At 46.0% G+C, this 23,471-nt stretch overlaps 1 protein-coding gene across 2 annotated transcripts; it reads left to right on the top strand.

The window, feature by feature from the left end:
• Positions 1-49: 49 nt before the first annotated feature.
• Positions 50-23,401, top strand: COQ8A (coenzyme Q8A). 2 transcript variants are annotated; one of them, XM_015856973.2, is made up of 15 exons: positions 50-149; positions 5,719-5,907; positions 6,192-6,596; positions 7,787-7,853; positions 8,910-8,984; positions 13,128-13,250; positions 14,874-14,959; positions 15,839-15,979; positions 16,223-16,304; positions 17,927-18,020; positions 18,829-18,970; positions 20,346-20,453; positions 20,626-20,691; positions 21,438-21,524; positions 21,969-23,401. In XM_015856973.2, the coding sequence occupies exons 2-15, from the start codon at positions 5,731-5,733 to the stop codon at positions 22,260-22,262; spliced, it is 1,947 nt and encodes a 648-aa protein (XP_015712459.1). In that variant the 5' UTR covers positions 50-149; positions 5,719-5,730; the 3' UTR covers positions 22,263-23,401. The 2 variants fall into 2 exon arrangements, with proteins under 2 accessions (XP_015712459.1, XP_015712458.1); XM_015856972.2 differs by having other exon boundaries at positions 5,716-5,907.
• The last annotated feature ends 70 nt before the right edge of the window (positions 23,402-23,471 follow it).

Raw genomic sequence — 23,471 nt, 5'->3', positions numbered from 1 at the left:
GAGCCTCGAGGCACCGAGAAGCCAATGGGAGCGAGAAGGGGGCGGGGACGGGGGAAGGACGGAGGCCGGGGCGGATGGGACGGTAAGAGCCGCGCGGGGCACACGGAGAGGCGCTGCGAGGAGCTGCCTCGGGGCCGGAGGGGCCGCAGGTGAGTGCGGGGAGAGCGGGAGGTATCGGGGACGTGGTACCTGGTGATCCGTGTGGGGGACGGCGATGGTACGGGGGCTGCAGGAGTTATAGGAGCTGTAGGAGCTGTAGGAGCGGGCCTCAGAGTGGTTAGGCCCTGGAACAGGCTGCCCAGGGAGGTTGTGGATGCCCCGTCCTTGGAGGTGTTCAAGACCAGGTTGGACGGGGCCCTGGGCAACCTGATCTAGTAAAGGTGTATGTTTGGTGGCCCTGCCAGGCAGGGGGGTTGGAACTACATGATCCTTGAGGTCCCTTCCAACCTGGGTCATTCTGTGATTCTGTGAAGGCTGCAAGCAGATCCATCACCTCAGCACAGCATTGGGGCCCTGGCATTTTCCCTCGTGTCCTGAGTGCTTTGTCTCTCACTTTTGCATAGATGGAAGAAGTTCAGCACTGCTGTGTTTGTCCATCTGCTTGTTCTTACACCCGAGGACTTATTTCTTCCTTTTATAAACACTTCTTCCCTACTGTTAGCAATGACCTGAGTAACCTTGAGTAAGATATGCTTAAAATAAACAGTAGCGTGTCGGCCGGTCTTAATCGAGAGGAGAAAAAAACAAGTGGGCCACCGGCTGTGCTTTGAAGGCATCTCTGTGTCCAAAATAAAGCGGTGTGATAAGTACAAGGAAAGGTCAGATGTGGAGAATTCCCTGCCGTGTTTACTGTCTGAGTGCTCATCATCTTGTTTTGTTGCGGTCAAGGAGAATTCTGTGCTGTGTAATGCAACTCTGCTTGTTTCATTTGTGATATTTAGAGCAGGTTAATAATAGCTCGTATTGAATCTATGCAGCAAGAACAGAACTTGTTTTGGCATCCAGTCTTCCAACAGTCCTTTTACAGGCAAGCGGGGGGACTGTTTTTTCACGCCTTGTTTGTCAGGCATTTGTGTTTTGTGGGTCAGCAGAGATTTGTGGAGCTGAAGCAAAGATCTCAAATTCCCAGTTCTTGTCTACCTGAAGTGTTTGATGCACTTCTCAGCATAAGAGGCCGAACTAGATGCGGTCCCAGGGCTGTTTTATGTTGTGCAGGTAGTAGATTCTGCTTATGAGGTTCTGTTACTGTGTTTGCTCTGCCTCTACAGTTTCTCCTGTGTTATTTTCTGTGTTCTGCATTAGATCTTCATGTAGCTTCTTTGTTGCCACTCAGGTCTCTTTTTTAACCAGCCATATACCCTGCTTTTCTGATGCGCTAAATGTACTGTAAAAGGGCTTAATGTAGTGCTCTGAAATGTCAGAGCTCTTCTGTTGTCTGAATTTGGGAGTATTGAATCTCATTTCAGTCCGATACAATCCAGGTACTTTAGTGGACCCATGACTCCACGTGCAGCTTCACAGATGCTGAATAGAGGAATGGATTGCCACTTCTGCCCTGCTGGCAAGACTTTGCCTAATGCAGCCAATGATACCATCAGCCTTCTTAGCAGCAAGTGCATGTTGCTGACTCATATTTAACTTGGTGTCTACTAGGACCTCCAGGCTCTTTAATGCAGAGCTGCTTTCCACCTGGATGGCCCCAGGCGTTGTTCTTCCCCAGATGCAATACTGTGCACTTCTCCTTGTTGAATTTCCTGAGCTCCAGGAAGACAATATCCACTGCTCTCCCTTTATCCATCAGGTTGGGCATTTTGCTGTAGAACCTTACCAGGCTGGTCAAGCATGACTTCCCCTTATTGAACTCCTGCTGACTATGTCTGATAATTTCCCTTCTTGCACTTGGAAATCACCTTTCATCACCTTCTTGGGGATCCAGGTGAGGCTGTGCATCTTCCTCACTGTTCTAGCAATCTTGAACTCCATCATTTCACAGTCACTGCAGCCATAACTGCCTTTGATCTTCACTTTCCCAATTAGCCCCTCCTTTCTGGTGGAAACGAGCTCAATTTGTTTTCTCGAAGCATTCTCTTTTGCCTACAGACCTCTTGTTGCGTCCTGTCTTCTTACAGAGATGTTCTGACACAGCCAGTAGGAGAAGCATTACCAGTGCCCCAACTATGTGAGCTCCGGGCTCTATGAATAGCCTGTCTTGTCAGTTTCTAAATTTGATCATAACCCCGGTCTCCGGGGCAAGGTTGAAAGGCACGGGATCTGTATAGATAAGTCCACCTTCAGAATCAATAGTGGGAGGCTGTGGTGTTTGACCTGCTGTTCACAACGATAACGGAGGGGTTATGTTCACTGTGTGAGTAGAGAATGCATCTGTGCCACCTGAAGGTGTGTGTGTGGAGTGCATGACTTCTTAAGGGAGTGACTTGAGACATAAAGTACACGGATCTGTCTACAAAAAGGACTATAAGAAAAAGGTCATCTTGCACATAGGTTTACAATAAAGTTACAGGGTGTATCTAGTTTTCCAGTAAGCTATAATTAAAAAGTTTTTGACGGAAAACTTTTGCTTGTGCATCATTTAATCCTTTCAATATTGCTGTTAACAATATACCAGTAAGATACTTGGGAAGATACTTTGGTACTTCCTGGGATACTTCATGGTGGCACTGATAGGAATGATGCCTCAGAACCTGCCAACTGTGTAAACTGCTAGGTGGGCCACAGCAGTTCCCCACAGGATCAGTGAGGATTAATGTAATGATTTGTGACATTAAATGAGGTGGTAGCACAACAGAACCTTTCAATCCATTCCTCTGTGGACAGCTAGTGAATAGTCTGCTGCTTTTGTTTGTGCCGCTTCAGTTCCTGGAGGAAGATGGACTTCAAGTGCTTCTTTGCAGTCAGCATTGGGTGAAATAGGGATTGGAAAAAAGACAGCCTCATAATTCCAATGTCAGCCCTCACTGCAAGTACTTATTTCCTATGAACGGTGGCAGAGCTCAGTCTTGGGGTAGAAAAGCAAGCGAGCGGTAGCCTTAAAATCAAAGAGGAAACTGCTACAGTGTGGTGGGAAACAACGTGTGCCTGGGGCAGGATTTATTAGTGTGTTGTGTCAAGATGTGTGGAGGGAAGCAGAGGAAAGCGGCCTTAATGAGGGAGCAAACTGCCCTGCTAGGATCTTAATTGTGAGCGAATTATTTCCAGATGATGATCGTGGCAGAAAGAGCTGCTGCACATTCCAGGCATGTGGCTGTGCCTGTGTGTGACCCCAGGCAGCATCCAGAAAGAAGGAAATGGAGCAGTCGGTCCGGAGTGTTCACTTTGCATGGATGTGTCTGGGCCTAAAATAAGGCAGGCCGTGCTCACTTCTGAAGTGTCCAAGGATTTTGTTATTATTGTTTTTTCACTCTTACATTGTGTTTCGAGCCATTTATGGGGAAAATTGTTGATGCTGGATTTTGAAGCGGCTGTCTTTTGCCATAAATGACTGTGTAGCTCTCTGAATTTTGGTGGTAAGGTATATTTGCCTGCCAAGCAGCCAGTTCTATCAGTGCACGTATCGCTGTTACAGTGGTTAGAGAGTAAGCAAGTTCTGCCTGCTTTTCGTAGGTGTTTGTCTGAATTACACTGGCAAATTCTCTCATACAAGAGCAGTTTTAAAAGCTTTTTCAGAGGAAAATCTCAGCTTAAGGAGGTGAGAGTCAAAGCCATGGGGCAGGAAGCAAATATAAGAGCCCTTGGTTCTGTTATAGGTTTGATCTTGGAACAAATTTCTCCTGGAACTGAAGTGCATAGAGATATGGAGAGCAGGAAGAATGAAGGAGGAACAGGGGAGGACTTGAGCTCAGTTTAAGGGATGATGGAGATGACTGCAACCTCCTCTTAAAATGCTGCTTTCTCTGTGCCCAGTGTGGTTAAAAACTGGGTCAGCTGCGAGCCAAGGGATCTAACTACCGAAAATCTGTCTAAGCAGAGGCCTGGAAATCTGATATAAAGGAGATTGGTAGGGAGGTATGTGATGGAATGGAAAAAGGCCGTGAATGAAAGGATCACGTGAAAGGGCTGTTATGGCAGAAGGTGAAAAGAAATGGAAGAATCTGAAATAAGGACAGGTTAGAGAAAAGCTTAATGAATGCTTCTGTTACAGTTACAGGCTACTGCAGGGTTTATGGCCACGTAACAAATGTGCTGATTAGCTGGAGACCTGTATCTTGTTTTGTGGGATCCTTTGTTTCATACTGGTACCACAGTCAGTCTGGTGTTCACGGTGTGGTTTTATCACTGATGCCAGGATTATAGGCCTTGTGTAGATACAACGGAGATAGCAGCGATTGCAATAATGGACATGATGAAGTGGCAAAACGCATAGAGAGTGTTTAACATTGAGTGCAACGCATTGAGACCGGCATTACAGTAGGGTTCAAAGTCTCATGTGATGTCAGGAAGCTGTTTGCCTGTCAGAGAGCCTCCAAAGGAGGGCTGTGTTACTGGGGAAGGGTCTGGAGAACAAAGTGTGTGAGGAATGCTGAAGATGTGGAGAAACAGACCGTCCTGTCCACAGGATACATTTCTTTAACTGAAAGGCGGCTTCCAAGTTTAAGAAGTGCATTGTGAAGCATTAAACCATTGGTTAAATGCTGCAGACGTTGAGAAATAACAGTTGTTATAGGTCTGTAGCTTACGGACAGGCTTTGTAAGGCTGACCACAGAATAAGGACCGAGGTTGACTTCATTTTTATCTTTAGAGCTAACTGTAGCCCAGATATGCTGCTAACACTTGAGTGTCCTTCTAAAAGCCATGACTGAAAGCCTGTAGTGTGTAATACTTCCTGGCTACAGCAGTTGTTGCTGATTTTGATCATTGATTAACAGTTGCCAGTTAAACACTCCAATTACCGCAGCTTACTCTACAGGGCTTGTTTTGTATCTGAAGATACAGAAACCGATTAACTGTAAGGGATCTGGGACAGTGCTTCTCAAACAGGAAGGGGGTATGGAATAAAAAGAGATCATTGCAGTGTGATGCCTTCAGACTGAGTGCTGGGTTCTGGTAAGGTGAGTGTTCTGAGCCCACTTAAGCTTCCAACTAAAAGTAGCAGAGTGAGCTGAAGACTGAGCAGACAACCTTTGGAGGACAGACTAAGCTCACTCATTGATGTGAAGGTGAAGAAATCGGGCTATGTAAAATGAGCAGGCATGACTCCGGGGCAGGAATGGGATGTGACAGTTGTCAGTACACTTCATCCACGCTATCAGTCTCTGAGAACGTGTTCCAAGTTCTGATAATCAAAGGTCAGACGCTAATGCTTCTAGTGCTTTCTAGATATTTGAAAAGAATTAAGAGCATCTTTGCCGTGTTGCTGAAATGTAGCTGTCGTTGCTTCCTCTGGTCACTGCTAACTTAACTATTTGTGAGAAATCCTGGAACGCTGTCCTAATTCATGGGCAGCCCTAAGAAGAGCTCTCGCTCTGCCTGGTAAGGTGGCAGCTAACTAGCTGTCATTCAGGCTGCCTGAAGTGTTATTTGAGCTGCAAACAAATTCCTGTGTTGGCTGGTAACCAAAACGAAACTAGATTGTCTGCTATATGCCACCAGCTCTTAGACGATGTGAACAAGGTTGCAAACATTGTCCTTGACCTCTTCCCTTGTTGTTTTTAATTTTTATTTTTTTAAATTTTTTTTTTTAATTATTTTTTTTTCAGCAGAGAAGTTCAATCATGGCGGGAGATGCCATCATGGTCATGAGAGGTTTGACAAAGCTCAGTAAAGCAGTCCTGGAAACCCAAGCAGGACAGCTGCGGCAGGTGATCCTTGGGGGCGATGCAGTTACCATTGCAAGGAGTCTCCAGGCCACTGCTGAAGAGCAGTTTAGTTCTGCCTTGGGGAAAATGCAGGTAAGAGATGTTCTTATGTGCACAGTCTAGTATGAAGCTTGGCATTTCCTCCAGCTAATCTCTGTGTTGTGTAGAGCCGAGGAAATCCTATCATAAGCCTCGCCCTCTGAGTTACTAAAGCAACTAATACAGATGTCGTAGTGTGCCAGGATTTGTCCAGCACATCAGCAGTGTGCCATATGTGCTTGGACAGAAGTGTAAGAGGATTGTTACTAGTTTCATCTGTGACATCTGTGAATTTACTTAAAGTTCTTTACTTAAAGTGTTTTTATTACTGCTTACAGGAGCTGGGCAAACAACAGGAGAACTTAAGTGATTTCGGCGAGGATTTTGGGAAGGACTATGACTTCTTGGCACAAGAGCCATCGGATGCTTCGAGGGACTTCTCTACTGCCCCCAGCAAAACTCATGAACACAGCAGTGAAGGCCCTGCTTACTCTTACACTACGAATGGACCTTTTAAAAGCGTTGGTGAAACTGGAGATACTGGTCTGGGTCAGAAGCCTTTCCCTCCCAAAATGGATGCAAGGTTATTTGGAGGCTTTAGGGACCCTGGAAATCCTTTTGCTGCTGTCTTTGGACAAAACAGGGCTTTTCACCAAGATCATTCCTCTGTTGGTGGATTAACAGCTGAAGATATTGATAAAGCCAGACAGGCCAAAACTGAGCAGAAACCGTACAAACAGATGGTACGTGTATGTTTGTGTGTGGATTTTTTATAATTATAGGTTCTTGTTACTGTTCTGGATTATCCATAAGTCACCTCCTCCCATGTTTCTATTATTTTTTCCCCTTCTGAAATTCCCTTATGGAGAGGAAAAGATACAAGTGTCAGTGCTTCTTAACCCAGGTTTCTATGACAGGATCTCCTTTCACATCTACCTCTTATATATCCAACATTCTGATGTGAGAGGATGTTTAAAATGCCTATGTAGGGTTAGGCTTAAACTTGGTGTTGACAGGAGTTCTCCTTTCATTCATTGGACTGTGTGGACTCAGTGTGTTGATGCAGGTTACAGTAATGAAGGATCTGTGTTTTATCACAGTTTAACTGAAGTGTTGAGAGGATGTGGACTGTTTGTAGGCTACAATGCTTTGAAGGCTGCCCCAAAGGGTCTGTCTTCTTGAAGGGCTCTGTCTCCTTTAGCTAATGGTCTTGCTATGGCCATGATGAATGGATTGGATCTACACTTTACGCAGCAAAGACTATGGCTTCCTGTGCTATATCTTGTTGTCCTCAGAAGTGGATGGAATGTTGTCCTAAGCATTAGTAGATTAGAGAGTAGCATAGAGCCCTGAAGCAACAGTTGTGATCTATGTCCTTGTGGGAGCCAACACCAAGAACCCACAGTAGAATTCACAGTAGAGATGCTTGCCTCCTGCTCTAACTTGCCTCCTTCAAACCCACTATCAGATGCTGCTGTGGGTTTGCTTACTCAGGATATTGCTTCAGTGGTACTGTATGCTTCTGCTTTGGCTGTTTTGTGGGGAAATTATCTGCAGTCCCATTGATCTGATGACTTGCCAAGATTTTTAACTGCGTGTGTAGAAGAGAGTTTAGCATTGGTTGATATTTCAGCGCTTCTCCGAGTTCAAAATTTAAGGGCTGTTAAGTTAAAAGCAAACGTGGACTTTCTAAACATGACTATCAGCTTTTCTGTCTTTCCCACTCTCTTGTCCATTTCTTGGCTTAATGTGTTTGGTAGCTGTATTTTTGCAGTGTTCTCGCTTGAAGATCTGCCACTGTATATTTGGCTTGCCATTCAAGAAGAGCTTTCTGTAGCACAGATATGCTCTTCAAGTGTTTTTTGGAGTCACGCTCTGTTTGCCGGTAACTGACTTGTTTGTTTGTTCTCCTTGCCCTGTCTTTCCGTGGCAGCTCAGTGAACGGGCCCGGGAGCGGAAGGTTCCTGTCACAAGGATCGGGCGGCTCGCCAACTTTGGAGGTGAGTTTGCACACCTACATCTGCAAAGGCACCACAGCTGAGCGGGCTGATGGCTGGTTGTGAAAGCGCCCCGGCTAAAGCAGAAGGTGGTTCCATTTTTGTGTTCAGCTTGCTGATAGGCAAGTGCTTTCTCACAAACAAATGGCTTGGCTCCAGAGCTTGATTTGGGATTTTTCATTACCATTACGGCTCTCAGCCTTTAGTCAGAAAGAAGTTACATTTTTCATCTGTCTCTGTTGCTCTTTTATCATATCTAACTGCTGAGGAAGGTAGTACTTGTGTGTCTCCCTTTGCTACTGGAAGTCCTCACTTGATTTCAGTTGTTTTTTTTTGTGCTCAAGATCAAGTAAGTTAAAATAGAATGCTGAGAAGGTCAAAAGCAGCTTTCATTTAACTGTTCCTGGGGTTCAGAAAGCTGAATTCTCATACTCTTGGCATTGTGGCCCTCACACTTGAATTATTCCTCCTTGTTTATTTCTTTACATGTTTTTTCATTGCTCCCAGATGCACTGGGGACTGTTGCTCTCTCTGCTGTGGCATTGAGACATTGTGGGGTGATGAGCATATTAGTAACTGGAGGCACAATTACGTGGACAGCAGAGTTCTGGGAATAAAGAACACACTGCTGGAACAATTAAGGATCTTTTTTTCCTTCAGTGCTTTTTTTGCTCTCCCTGCTGAGCTCCTGTTTCTCGGTGATCAGTGTGAGGCACTGCTGGACTTTGTTACCTATCTGCATTTTCATACATTGCTTGCTGCAGCTGGGGTGACTGCTGGTAGCTTCATTTATAGTTCATTGCAGTCCAAAACATTGCTTAGTGCGTGGAGCCAAGGCCAATAGGAAAAGTACTGTAGGTGACTTGCTGTTTCTTTTCTGTCTCTAATATTAGTTGATGAGATACATCTTCACTGTATTGTTGTGTGGCTCCTGATGCTCTCTGCTCCCATTAACTGTTTGTATGTTGGATCTGGTTGAAGATGACTGCATTTCAAGTGCAAAAGATATTTGCTCAGCGGTCGTGGTATTTTCACTCTGACCTGCCTCTTATTTTAAAGGTTTAGCTGTTGGTCTCGGCATTGGGGCGTTGGCAGAAGTTGCAAAGAAGAGCCTTAGACCTGAAGAACGTAGTGGTAAGTTCTTTCTGCATCCTCACCCTTTCTCTTTATTCCCCTGCAGCCACTGACGGCTTGCATCACTGTTTGAAAAGCTGTATTATTTTGAATGTTGGGACATTGGTTAGTTATACCTGGCTGCATTATGGTGGCTGTTTCCTACACTTATGCTTTGGTAGGCTGCAGTATTATAGAGTGGTACCGTGTGGGTGAGTGCTTTATGGCATAAAAAGTACATGGTGTTCTTCCCTAGAAAATGTCAGATTATTTTAGGCTTATGGTTCAAGGCACTTGATTCTTATCAGTGAAACGTTTTGGTGGCGCGCTGCAAAGTGTGAAGCTGTTAGAATTATTGCAGGAATTACTGCAGGCTGCGTGGTCTTCAGCTGCTCTGTGTGGTTTGACTCATATGTTTATGTTTAGATTATGTCCAGTGATGAGAAGGAACTGATAAGAAGGATAAGCTTTTGCAGTTAGAAATCTTACAAGTAACTTACAAGTACCCAGCAGCTCTCATTTACTCTGTGGCCATTCGTATTGTACTACAAGACCAGTTTGTGTCTTCCCCACCCTTTTTTAGTAGTGAGGGGCAGATGGAGACTGAGGAAGGAGAACCTCTATTCCAGGAGGTACTGGAGTGGCTTAGAGAAATAAAAACCAACCAACCAAATTACAGTTCTGTTCCTCACTCCCTGAAACAAATTAACAAAACCACCAAAACCTCAACAACGAAAACAAAACAAAAGCAGCCCCACAGAAGGACTGACACGTTCCTGGTGGCAGAGGGGAAGGAAAGGGTTGTGTACTGCCCAGGACACTACCTGATAATGTGCATCTTTGTATTCCCTTACAACCAGGCGATGCAGAGCAGCCCCGCAAAGGAGGATCCTTGGCAAAGAGTTTTCTCTCCATGACCTGAGGTTTTTGAGGCTGGATGAGTTTCTTTGCTTTGAGCGTGCATGTAGGCAAACATGACCCATCCTCCAGACAATACTTGAAATCTTTTGCTTTCAGCGCTTGTGATGTTTGGCAGGTTGTTTGTACATGTTGGAAGTTAATGATTTGTCTTGCTTGAAGCAGAGAAGGAATTGCACAGTTGTTGGTATTTCTCTGCTTGTCAGATTATTGTCTAATTTTGGCACACACCAAAGCATAAACATGAGCTTGCAGAGCTATGAAATATGCTTGAGTACCTGAGCTTTGTTTCTTATGCGTTCTCTTGTAAACCTCTTGCATAGGTACCTCTACCTCTTACTTCTTTTTTTGCTGTAAACAGGCAAACAAAAAAGTACCTCTGCACTCTGCTGATGACTTCAGCTTGAGGCACTTGTGCCCAGGTTGAGAGATATTTCTGGCTGCCAGCACCATAAGGTCATGTTAAGTCTCTTATCTGAGAATGACATATTGTCCTGTTTTCTGGAAGTTAGTTAATGTCATTTCTCTTGCCACTGCTACACTATATTAACAGTAGTTTCCTGGAACACCAAACAAGCAGGGCACACATATGATCAAAGACATGCCTGAGAATTTCACACTTGCAGTGGCATTCAGGAGTGACTGGAAGGAGTCTTCTCTTGGTTTTCCTTTCCTGCTGCTCAGACAGTACAACTGAAAACATCACTCCTGTAAAATGGGGCTGCAATGGCAGTCGCTGTATTCAGTGTGTAAGTGCTTAGTGTTAGAGGGGCTGGGCATGGGAGAGTAGAACAAATTAACATGAACAAAAATGAAGCGCTGCCCAGTTAAATATTGCTATTACTAGCAGAAAGGCGCTGTGGAATCAAGGTCAAATTAGTAACTTATTAATGATCTGTATACTAGGCTGTCCTGATAGGCAGCGTGCTGGGCCTGGCAGAGCACAAAGGGCTGAGCTCAGCCCAGGTTTGAACATGTGTGTGATTCCTTACAGAAAGAAATGCAGTCTCTTTGAGCTGTTAGTCTTAAGTGCTTGGGCTATGTTCTGGACTGTTCCATTGCTCCAAGGTTTGTATGGCAAATAGTCCTGAAAATAAATATGTGCCAAGTCATAGACCTATAGATTGGCTTAGGGTGGAAGGGACCTTAGAGATCATCTAGTTTCAGCTATGTCGTGCTTGGCTATTTAGGGCCCCATCCAACCTGGCTTTGAACACTTCTAGAGATGGGGCATCCAGAACTTCTCTGGGCAGCTTGTGCCAGTGGAAAAAAATATTCTGATCTTGAAGTGGAAAGGGAATGGTTTCTAGTATCAAACGCTGTTTGCTTTTGCTGGGAAGAACTTAATGAAACTTGACACAGAACATATTTTGATGAACTCTGTTGCACTTTATACCTGTTATCTTCCACCTGCCCATGGAAGACTGTTTTCTGTGTTGTTTCTTCACTGAAATGTACATAAAACTGCTTTTGACTCTCATGTTAGCTACTTGTTAAGCCCACTTTTAGCAACATACATAAATAAGCAGCAGCTAACCACTGACTTTTGGACAGACTGTTGGTCGGGTAGTGCCCTCTGGTCTTGATTTCAGTGAGAACAGAGCCTCTGTTGGGCTGCTTCTCTGATAAAAACTCTTTGTTATGGTTTATTGGTTTCTGGAAGTGACTTTAATCATTAACTAACTCTTTCATCCTGCTGTACTACCAGAACAGGGTATTTGTGTGCAGGTGTTATAGAGGAAGGCACGGCTTTAACTTAGTATTTTCCTTAGCTCCTGTGTGTCTGAAGCTTATGAGAGGGACTGTTTGTCTCACCATTGCTAAGGACCCAGAGTTTTTCATATGGGACAGTTGAGAGCCAGAACTCAGTACACGCCTTCAAGCATTCCAGTACTTTTTTCCTGTCCCCCGGCCAGTCTGAGCTCTCTCTGTATACATTCCTGAGAGCTCACTGGAGATGGAGAGGATCTCTTGTTGCTGTGATCACTGTAATTTCCATCTGTCTGAGATCATCAGGGCCGCTGCAGCTGCTGTTCCCTTTCAGGCTCTGCTTGTCGTCTGTGTTGGCTTCAGCTGTTCTATCCTTCGTACCCTTTCCTCTGAGGTGTTGAAAACGGAGTAGCTTCAAGATCAACATACCAGGTCTGGTCTCTGCAGCCTGGCTGTAAGGCCTGACCTCCCTCCTGCTTGGCTCTCTGTCAGCAGGCGCTGAGCAGCAGCACCAAGAGAAGTGGTTGGTGGATGCCCTCCCACCCCTTCTGTCCCTGCTCTGGGAGCTGGAGGAGAGCTGTCCTACTGGAGAGGGAGTTCTGGGTTGCTTCACCCAAAGGGATCAAAAAATGGAGTTGCTCTCTTTCCTTCCTCCTTCCCTTTCCTCTTTAAAAAGAAATAAACAAAAAGGGAAAGATATTTGGAACTGATTTCCTCTGACAGCTGTCAAAGAAGAATGTGGTATCCCATATGAGAGCTCCTGTGAGAACTACCTCCTTGGGTTTCACTGCCTTCATAACCTTATCACAGAATCTGCTGCTTCTTCAAGATGCTGCACGCAGCCATGTTGGTTTGGGGTTATGGTGTTGGGACAGTTTGTTATACCTGTGCATTAGGAGGCAGTGGATTCCAATTTGATTAAGAAGAATGCAATTATAGACTCAGAAATATGGAAGCTACATCTGCTTTCTACAGATGCCTAGTGCATGCTTTACTAAGTTCAGCTGCACAGCAATGTGTGTTCATGTATGAATGCATGTGTTTAAGGCAAGAATGACAGGATATGGGAAAGGAGGTTGGGTGCTGGTACGAGTTGTGCTCCCATAAGCACATTCTTCGACAATCCCAGTGTGCTGTCAAGGTTTTTGATGGTCCCCCTTGCCATGTTTCACCCTTGCTACCCTCCTGAAGCTATGGCTAAACAGCGGCCTATGCCACAGGACTTGGGAGACCTTTATGTACTGTGTTTGACTGGTGCAGCCATTTCAAACACCAACATCCTGGACACTTCTCATAGCCTCCATGGATTCCTGTGCTGCTGTGTCTCACTGCTCTTGGCCCTCAAGCCAGCAATGCCCAAACTGGAGCATGATGCGTATATATTCATGCCTCTGGGTTGCAATGAAGACTGGGTTTTAGTCCTAGTTTGTTTTTCTCCAAGGAAAAGCAAGTCTCTTCTTGAGTGTGGGCTCAAGAGGAGTGAGTTACTGAGTTAAGGGTAATTTCCACCCATAAGCTTTCTCTCGTTGCCCTCAGGAAAGAAAGCGGTGATGGATTCCAGCCCATTCCTGTCAGAGGCCAATGCAGAAAGAATTGTGAGAACCTTGTGCAAGGTCCGGGGAGCTGCGCTGAAGCTGGGACAGATGTTAAGCATCCAAGGTAAGTGGGGGGCATAGGTTCTCATCTACCCTCATCATCTGCGCTGCCTGGTGGGGGCAGTCAGTTTCTTGTGATATGTTGTGAGCTGTCTGAAATGCATCAGTACAAAGTGAGTGCAGACACTAAGCGTGTTGCTTTCTAATGTGAGAACAGCAATGGTGGTATGTTTGATTCAGTTCAGCCTAATCCCAGTCTGAAATAACTATTGTATAGACTTCATGCTGCTGCTTTCTCAATGCCCCTATTGTAGATCTGAGCTCAGTCAGGCACACAGCTGAAATCTTAACAAACTTAAAATTCTTAGGACACTGTTATAAGTTGCACCTGACATGTGGCCAGAGCCTGGTTGTAGAGGTACTACTAGCCTGGCATGTGAGTGAATATGGGTCAGTGAATATGGAAGACCAGCTCTGAGGAACAGAAATACTCTGGATTTCTGTTACTTGCCTGTTGTCTCCTAATGTTACTGACTGTGGTACAGTCGTGGTGGAAGATACTTTCAGCAGTGCAGCATATTCTGTTCTTGGACTGGCTATTTGGACAAGTTTTAGTACAGTTCCTGCCATTACTTGGGCTTCTCTGTGACCTACTGAGTTTGAAATGGCTTCTTCTGTTAACAGTTATGTGCTAATTGAATGTAGGTGCGCACTGTTGTCTTGTCCAGGTGCAGCTGAGCACCTTCTCCCATGCTTTCTTATGAGGGTAAAAATATACATTTGCTGAATTCCTTCTGATGCTTAAAACAAGTCACTTTTATTGTCTTTTCTGTCAATGTAGCTGCTTTTCATTTGAGTTGTTTACAAAAGCAGATGCTGAACGGTAGTTACTCTGAGACCAGCCCTTGCGTAAGTGGTGTTTTCATATTGCACAGCTTTCTAGTGAAACTGCTGCCCCTTGGAATGAATTGGATTAAACCACACGGTGAACACGGGGTCATTGGGATGACTCTCCAGAGGGTTTCTTCTGTAATCTATGCCCATGACACGGCATCCTGTCTGAATGCTGTACGGCTGGCAGATGACAGGCTGGGGCAGAGCACTTTGCTCTTTGGGGTTGTGCAACCTATCATTGTAGCAAAGGCCTCCATGCTGTGCAGATCTGCCCGCTGCTCTTGGCAGTGCCGCTACTGGATGTGTGGGCTCTGTGACTTCTCCCAGCAGGGATGGTGACCATCATGACAACAGATGCTTGATTCCAAAGTATAAAAGGTTTCTCAATGTGTTTTCTGGTGTATTCATACTTTGTGTTTCCATTGTTAATTGGGAGAGGGTGCAGAAAGTTCTGCTAGCTGCAGCAGGTGATAAGCATAGGAAAACTTCAGGTAGGATGCAGTTTTAGATGGGAGTGAGAAGGAATGAGTAGTTTATTCCTCTTGCTGCGTGCACACAGGAGTTCTGTTGGGCTCACTTCCAAAGGTGTGGTGCTTCAGGAGCTCGGCCTAAGGGTTCGCTTCTGGGCATGGTATTTCTGCACTAGAATTACCTTGATAACCATCACTGAGTTGTGCTTGGGGACAGGAGAACCTGACCTGATGGAGTGCAGACGTCTGTTACTTTGTGTGCTGAAGAACAAGTGCAGCATGCAGTGCCTGTGCTGACTGCTGTTTGCTTTTCCCCTTGGCAGATGATGCCTTCATCAATCCGCACCTCCAGAGGATTTTTGAGCGCGTACGTCAGAGCGCCGACTTCATGCCAATAAAGCAGATGATGGTGAGGAATATCACTGTTCCTTCCTACTTACTGGGTAGGAGGGGCAATATCAGAATCAATGTTACGTACCCTGGTAGGCAGAATAAGGAAGTTACGTACAAATATGATCATGTGGGTCTTGTTTTAATGTGGCCTCACTTTTTTTTCTCATGGGTATTAAACCTCTGTTTAGAAGTGTGTGAATCCCATTTTAAAAGCAAACTCACAAGTCTTAGTCTGATGGAAATTCGGGCAATATTGTCCTTTTGGTTATAATCTAACCCAGTTTCAAGAAGAGTTAGAATGAAGCAAGCTGTTTGCTTTCCTTTTGTGTATGTTCTCTTTCTTTCTCTCTCCCTCCCTTGGATAATTAAGATGAGAAGGTTAATGCACAAGCAGTTGCCAGCACTACTTTCCTTCTGATAGACACTGAGCAGAGCCTGCACCTAAGCATGGCAGTCTGGCAGTGTAATAAAAAAGCTGTTAATGCAGGTTGTGGTGTTTAATTTTCAATATTGCCTTTAAAGAGAGTCCCTCTTGCATGCCTGGATTGCTTCTGATCAGCTTGTCATGATGAAAGAGAATTTTCTGGATGATAACAAGTGACCCCAAGACAAAGGCTGCTTTTATTCCTAAGACTGTGTTGTTTGTGCTCAGGATAGCTGCTCTTTCAGCCACAGTAACAACAGCCTCACACAGACCTGCTCAGTCCATGTAGTGAGGGGGAACCAGTGCTGGCTGGACCACTCCATGCAATTGCTTTCTCATTGGGGGGAAAGGAGGGCAATCTAGAAAGCCGAGTGTAGGCACTCAGTGCAAGTAACTTTAGAGGAACATGATTTCAAACAAAAATCTTAAATCCCTGCCTTTTGTCTCCTAATGGTTTCCTTTCATTTGTAGAAAACACTGAACAATGACCTTGGACCCAACTGGAGAGACAAACTGGAATCCTTTGAAGAACGCCCTTTTGCTGCTGCTTCAATTGGTCAGGTTCACCTGGCACGCTTAAAAAATGGAAAAGAAGTTGCTATGAAAATTCAGGTGAGCTTTACAGACCAGCCCCTTCTCTCGCTTGTGCTCCACATATCGGCCATGGAGTTGCATAAATGTGTTTACTGCTAAATAGATACACATTTTCATACAAATGAAACTTGGATCCAGGGATGTCAAACCCTATGAACCCACTCGGTTCATATTGAGCTGGGAGTCAGCTTTATCTTACCCTGTAAGGGTTCCCTGAGTTTACCTAGTCTCAGCACTGTCCTTTCCTATTCTGTTCTGCAGTACCCTGGAGTTGCCCAGAGCATCAACAGCGATGTTAACAACCTGATGACTGTCCTGAGCATGAGCAATATTCTGCCTGAAGGTAAAAAAGACCAAGCTTCGTCCCTCTGATACATGTTGAGATCTCCTAACACCTTTCAAGCTGCATCTTACTTTTCTCCATGCACTGGAGAGAATCATAGAATCACAGAATGGCCTGGGTTGAAAAGGACCACAATGATCATCCAGTTTCAACTCCTTTCTATGTGCAGGGTTGCCAACCACCAGACCAGGCTGCCCAGAGCCACAACCAGCCTGGCCTTGAATGCCTACAGGGTTGGGGCATCCACAGCCTCCTTGGGCAACCTGTTCCAGTGTGTCACCACCCTCTGTATGAAAATCAGAGAGTGAGAGAAAACAGTGGAAAGAATTTAGAACTCGTTAGTCTTCCTTGGAGGTGATTTCTTACAGAAAGCAGAATGTAGAGGCTGTGGATGAAGGGCCGATTTGGGGATCTATATTTCGCTTCCCTTTCCCAATGCAGAGCTGTCACTATGTTTGTTGAGCGTGTGCCTGCTCCAGTGTTCACTCAGTGGGATGGGAAGTTCACCTGTTTGTTTTTTTTGTCATGTTCATATATGCCTATACGTGCACGCACGCAGCAAAGTAATGTGCTTTTATCTGTGCACTCTTTTTAGTCAAGTACCCACTGGTGCTCCTGGCAAAGTCTGCAGTGTCTGTGTATACTCACTTTTGATGGCTTTCTAGGCTTGAAGCGTGGCAGTGTTGACACAGTGCAGTCACACTTTGTTCCTGTTATTTTCTGGCACAGCTGGCAGAACTCAGTTCTTCCCCGTGTTTCCTGTAGCTCTCTGCCCATCATTCTCTGCTCATCCCAGAGCTGTGGAGAGGTGTAGCTACTGGACTGGGTGTATCTCAGAGTCCCAGCACTTGAGTACATCCATTTTTCAGGAGTGAATGCAGATTTACTGCTGTTTTTTTCCCCAACACCCATGTGCAGCAGCTGTGAATCTCAGCAGGGCTGCACAAATCTGTACGCCCTTAAACCAGGCTGCGTGCTGACAAAGTGATGGTTCCTCTATGGTGGCTGGGCAGGGCCCTGCACAAGTTGCAGTTCCAGCTGTGTCTGGCCCAAAGCACAGATGGGTTTTATAGCTCTAAGCCTGGGAAGGTCCAGATTTGGCAGTTCAGGCCCTGGCCATGTGCTGATGCAGCTCACGTGTAGTCATGTGGCTGGTTTTATGCAGTGCTCCCATTTGCAGGCTGTTTGGAGGGTTTTTTGTGTTGTGATTGTTCGTTTTTCCTGTATTTGCCAAAGCTGGTTTTGGGGTGATTCTGCTCCTTGGTGTGTCTCACTGCAGAGCCATGTCAGCACCACGCCAGAGCTGCCATGAGCACAACAGTCAGAGCAAGCAGCTTGGGTTAAGGGCTGGGAGGGTGGGGGAGGTGGGCCTGGCTGTACAAGCACAGTGTGCATATACACTGCTGTGCAGCAGCTGCTTTGCCACAGCCTGGGATTACATGCAGAATTTGTATCAATTTGAAAATGCGTGTTGGTCTCTGGGGCTTCTTCTGTTCTTCAGCCCAGAGCTGGCTGGGTAGCAGGCTGTTCCTCAGCTGCAGCTCTGGCAAGCTTCATCTGAGGAGCTCTTTTTATTTCCTTCCCCCTAAGTTTCCTCTGTTTTCTGCTGTTTGACTTTTAAGGTTTGTTCCCTGAGCACTTGATTGAAGTCCTGAGCAGAGAGCTGGCCCTGGAGTGTGACTACCAAAGAGAAGCTGCCTGCGCGAAGAAATTCCAGTACGTTCACATCAGTGCCTTCAACCTTTCTCTGCGAGTGCATGTGAAATGCAGAGAGGTGCCTTAACTTTAGGGATGGGTGGGAGGTGCATTGCATGGCCTGGGGACACAAGTGACCCCCTAGTGTTATTGCCCCTTCTCAGTTAGGTATATTTTCATTTAGCTGAGCTGTTGCTGAATGTTGGAGCTAGGGGATGCAGCAGGAAGCTGGTGTCCTCTATTTCAGCATGAAGGTACTGTAGTAACTCTTGAGGCGAGGCCGCAGTGCTGTTCTAGCTGTGGTGAGCTTTTCTTTTGTCTAGGAGCATTTTCAGTTCAGCCCTCTCATAGCAATTATTGCCACCAACACTGGCTGCTCCCTTTTCTCACTACAGTGCTGATGTACAGATTGCTTTTACACTAAGCCTGGACCTGGGAGTGCTGCTGGAGGCAGGCTTTGCCCCCTGCAGAACTGTTGTGGTGGTACGGCTTGCTCTCTCTCTCTGTTTCTTCTGTGAATGTAGCCTTGCCCTGAAGTGGAGTAGGTCGAGCTAAAGAGCTCAGTGTCCTAATGCTGCTGCTTCAGCAGATGATGTGACCTCAGGAGTCAGCAGCAGCTGTAACTGGGTGGCATGGCTCCTGGTGACTTGATCCCTACTGTAACCACTGAGCAAAATGTCCCCTGGCAGCTGCAGCCAAGGGTGTTAGGAGCATGCAGCAGTGCTGCCTTAGGCTGCATGCAGGGGCTGTGTGTTGTGCAAGGTGTTACAGAGGGATTTGTGTGCTTGTGGCACTCCTGACCTTTTCCTCTCCTTTCTCCATGTCCCAGGGAGCTGCTGAAAGACCACCCCTTCTTTTACGTTCCAAGAGTAGTGGATGAGCTGTGCAGCAAACACGTCCTGACCACAGAGCTGGTGTCTGGCTTTCCCTTGGATCAAGCTGTAGGGCTGAGCCAGGAGATCCGAAATGAGGTACTGTTGGCTGGTCTCTTTTCACCTGGCTCACAGATTTGTGCTTGGGCCTCCCTGCTCAGTGGGAGGCTGAGGGTTTGTGGGAGGGCAAACCCTGAGGGCAGCAGGGCTGGAGTCAGCAATTGCATGGAGTCTCTCAGAAGTGTTCTTTGCAGTGGATCTGGGAGCAATGCTGAGTTCTCCCTAGGCTGGTTTCAGCCTTACAGGCACTGGCAGTCATGCACAGGGAGCAGTTTGAGGAGGGTGAGCGGCAAGGGTGGTGAAGGGAATGTAGGCTGAGCAACTTCTAGCTTCTGTTTCTCTCAGATGACCCCAAGCCTGGGAGGAATTGTCAGCTGGGGGAATAAAGCTTTTGTTTTTCAGCTGTTTTCTTGGGCAATAGTGCAGAAGCACCTCTGCCTCCCCCACACCCAAACGGATGGGTATCACCTCTGGAGCTGAGGTCTGCTGGAAGATTACCTTGCAGTAAAAAGGAGCTGGGATGTGGTGGCGGCCAGGAGTTGGTGCTGAATATAGCAAGGGACTGGAGTGCTGCTGTAGGAGGAGCAGCTGCTCTAGTAGCAGAAATAACTGTCCTGGTATTTGGATATGGGTAATTTTTTTTGCCTTGGTGGGAGTTGCCAGCTGTCAGCAGGTCACTGAGGAAAAGTGCAGATCCTGGCACCACGCTGGGCTTGATGTTATGCCAGAGCTGGTTGCCTGTGATCGCTGAGCTGCCTGTCCTCTTGAATGGGCTGCTACATCATCAGGGCTACTTCTAACAGGTTGGCAGGCTATGACCTGCGGTGGTACAGCTCTTTTCCTTTAAGCAATGAACTGAAGTGATTGGTGTAGCCTTTGAAGACAGGCAGAATGAGGCTGACAGTTCTTAGGCTATAGTTTAAAAATCCTCACAGAGCTTTGCTGTATGTAATACAGTTGTGTTTCCTAAAGATTACTGTTCTTGCTGCCCCCTGTGCCTGCCAGGCCCGAGCTGTATGCTTGCTGCTTCTCCCTTAATGGTTTGGACCTAGCTCTGTATATTGCGGAGCAGCTTTAAAGGAAGAAGTTCTCCTCTTTCAGGTCCTTTTGCACCTTTAACTCAAAGCGCTGTGCAACAAGACTTGAGATGCCAGCTTCACTTTGGCCATGCTCTGCAGGGCTTTCCATTACAGGGTAGGCTGTAATGCCCTGCTAGTGTTCCTCACCTCTGCTGCTGCACCCATTCTTGCACAGTGAAGACACTCCTGAGAGGCAGCCTCTCAGCACATTCAGGAGTTTTTCACTGTGAAGCAGAAAGTTCCTGCCAGTGTGGAGCTGTGTTCCTTGTGTTGTAAATGACACGTGTGAGTAGCCTTCCACCCTGCTGACTTGTTCTTACTCTCTGATTTCCAAGATCTGTCACAACATTCTGGTGCTGTGTCTGCGGGAGCTGTTTGAGTTCAGGTACATGCAGACTGACCCGAACTGGTCCAACTTCTTCTATGACCCACAGCTGCACAAGGTAAGCTCAGGCAGCACACCCTTCTGCCTGTACAAGAGCTGCTTTTCACCCGTTCTTGACTGTTCCCTGCTCCCAAAGTTTTACGAGTTCCTGAACGTGTTGGGTGTCTTCTGATGCCAGGCTTTCCTTAAGTGGTTGATGCTGTAATACAAAAAGGTTTGTCCATTTCCAGGTGGCTCTGCTGGACTTTGGTGCAACACGAGGGTTTGATGAGAAGTTCACAGATGTTTACATCGAGGTGAGAACTTGCAGTGTGTCTCAGGCTGCTGCACTGGGTGCTTAGGAGTATTTCCAAAATTCATTTCTTTTAGCTGTGTCACTTTGTGTTTGAATCTGCTTTCAGCTGTGGAGGGAAGCAGGGATAGAGATGAAATCTCTGTCCCAGTTTTATCCCTTACTTTTGTCCCATGCCTTATGCACATCTGCTGCAATCTTCTGGCTTCCCGTGTTCTGTTTAAACCATATTACAAATGTGGAGGACTGTAATGCTGCTTACCAGGGGAGTCAGGCAGCAGTGAGTGTCTGGAAGGGAATGCTGTATTCTCACTCACTCATTTGGGATTCATTGAATTTATTATATGAGGGTGTGCAGGATTTGCTCGTTTTGTTCACTCTCTTTTCCTGACACAGACTTGTGAATTCTGCAGTCATATACGCCTCCTTGATCAGCTTTTTGTGCATTTGCTAAGTTGAGCTGCAGGGGCCAGCAGACCTCACCTAAAGCTTCTCACAGTTCTGCTGTATTTCTGCAGTGATGAAGTGATTGGGTGTGCAGCTTTTTGGATGTCTTTTATGTTCTCTGGCCTGTATACAGTTACAGGAGAAAGCTTTGCAGAGCCACAAGCTGTATCTTTTTTTTCCACTAGCTCTTAGCTGGTCTGTGCAGACCCCTAAAGAAGGGGAATAGAGGCAAGAAAGTGAAACTGTAGTCTGTAAACATGCCAGTTATCATCCAGGTCTCCTGAATGTGATGTTCCTATTCAGGTAATCAGGGCAGCTGCTGACCTGGACAGAGAGAGAGTACTGAAGAAGTCCATTGAGATGAAATTCCTCACTGGCTATGAAGTCAAGGTACGGAGGTGAAGCATCTGCTTTTAGTGGTGGGCAGTGAAAGGTTTGAAGAATGCGGGTCTTTAACTTGTATGGATTTCTTGCTGGCAGTGTGAAAGCCCTGTTGCTGGGCTGAGGGAGGAGGGTAAGAATTGTTTCAGCTTTTGCTCTCCCATTTCTTATGGCAGCAAGAGCCACAAGGATGTCCCCAAGTTTCCTCTTCTCTTTGTCCCCCAGCAAGACCTTGCAGGTAGCGATGCTGCTGCAGTCTTATGGCTGAGCAGACAGCTGCTTGAGGCTGCAATGAACAGCTGTTGGTTGGTCTATCAGGATCTGGGGTCTGTCTTCACTGTGTGTATAGCTAGGTATTTCTCTAAACTGCTGTTGTTAGTACTAGCATTTCTTCTTTTCCTCCCTGGTCTTTAAGATGTTTGGTGATGTTATTTGTGCCTCTCTTTTGTGCAGGAAATGGAAGATGCCCACTTAAATGCTGTCCTCATCCTGGGAGAGGCTTTTGCGTCTGAAGAACCTTTTGATTTTGGCAACCAAAGCACCACTGAAAAGATCCATGGTTTAATCCCAGTCATGCTGAAGCATCGGCTTATTCCTCCACCGGAAGAAACCTACTCTCTTCATCGGAAGATGGGGGGTTCTTTCCTTATCTGCACCAAACTGAAGGCCAAAATTCCTTGCAAAAACATGTTCGAAGAGGCATACAGCAAATACTGGAGCAACAGGGGCAAGAAGCCAGAGGATTAGTAAGAATGAACTAATGTACCTTATTCCGAGGGCACAGTTTGCGCCTTGCCAAGAGCGCTCTGGCCTCCCATGTGTTGCGTTGTAGCTCTCCATCCTCTTGAGATGCAGCAGCCTGTGCCCTGCAAACCAAGCGTGTGTTTCACGAGGACAAAGTTTGTTCTTTCATGTTCTGTCTGTCCTACACTAAGGCTGCCAGTACAGTCTGCAGCTTGCAGGAAAATAGCTCCAGTGTTTCTGTACTGTTTCAAGGCACCAGCCAACTACCTTGAATTCATTTTTAACATTGTGATGGTGGCTGCATAGCAATCGGGTTTTATAATGGGTAGGTGAAGGAGAGCAAGAGTGGGATTCAGTACTGAAACCTGTTGGTAATTCTCCAAAACAAATACTTGTTTTTTGGTTTTTTTTTTAAAGAACCTTCACTTTTTCTTGCTAAGGTGGAATTCAAGTAGTTTTCATTATAGGATGAAATACCAAGGTGTATCCCTGCCATGAGCTGCCCCCCCTTTTGCCCTGGTTTTGTAAGTCAAGTGGTGGCAGTCCAAGAACCCTCCTGGCTTTTACTGACACTGATTCAATACACGGGGTGTGTGTGTGCGTGTGTGTGCACAGGATGAGGTTTTAAGCTTTCTGCTTCTCTTTGGCTTTCAAAGCAAACATAGGAAACATTTATAAAGAAGTCAGAGAATTGAGTACCAAGATCTATTAAACACACTTAGACACACACATGCACACACACACACACACTTACACACTCACAATCCTTGGTTCTGGGAGATGAATACTTAACCAACAGTACTATATCTCAGCACAGACAGTTTCTTCACTGTCTGGTAGTATCATCTTTCCTGATATTGAGTTAGGTAAGTTCCATCTCTGACACTGATTGCTTGCTGGACTCTTAGCTAACAAGTGAGTCTGTCTTTGTGGCTGTTTTCTGGTAATGCAAAGCTTATGGTAAGGCAGCCAAACACTTCCTGTCTCTCGTGAAGATTTCAAGCTTTTGCTGATACGTCACATTTAAAACCAGACGCACAATTTTCAACTATTGAGTCAAGCTAGCAAACTTTCTTAGATTTTTGTACAAAGCCCTGTACCTGTACGAGTTCTGATTTCAATAAACAAGTGCTTGTGCGGTGGGCCTGCGGTTCTTCTGTCTTCTGTTGTGGTCATGAATGCCCAGTTGAGTTGCTGTTGTGTGGGATAAAC

Source organism: Coturnix japonica, chromosome 3, assembly GCF_054131305.1.
Source record: "Coturnix japonica strain WE chromosome 3, WE-NBRP24, whole genome shotgun sequence".
Classification (NCBI taxonomy): Eukaryota; Metazoa; Chordata; class Aves; order Galliformes; family Phasianidae; genus Coturnix; species Coturnix japonica.
Note: the sequence above shows the minus strand (reverse complement) of the source record. Positions and strands in the feature narration are given on the sequence as shown.

Coding starts and splice junctions, on each gene's coding strand:
- COQ8A (XM_015856973.2), top strand. CDS start 5,731: ATGGCGGGAGATGCCATCATGGTCATGAGAGGTTTGACAAAGCTCAGT. Junction 15,980..16,222: donor AAGTTGCTATGAAAATTCAG/GTGAGCTTTACA, acceptor TCTGTTCTGCAG/TACCCTGGAGTTGCCCAGAG. Junction 18,021..18,828: donor GCCTGCGCGAAGAAATTCCA/GTACGTTCACAT, acceptor TCCATGTCCCAG/GGAGCTGCTGAAAGACCACC.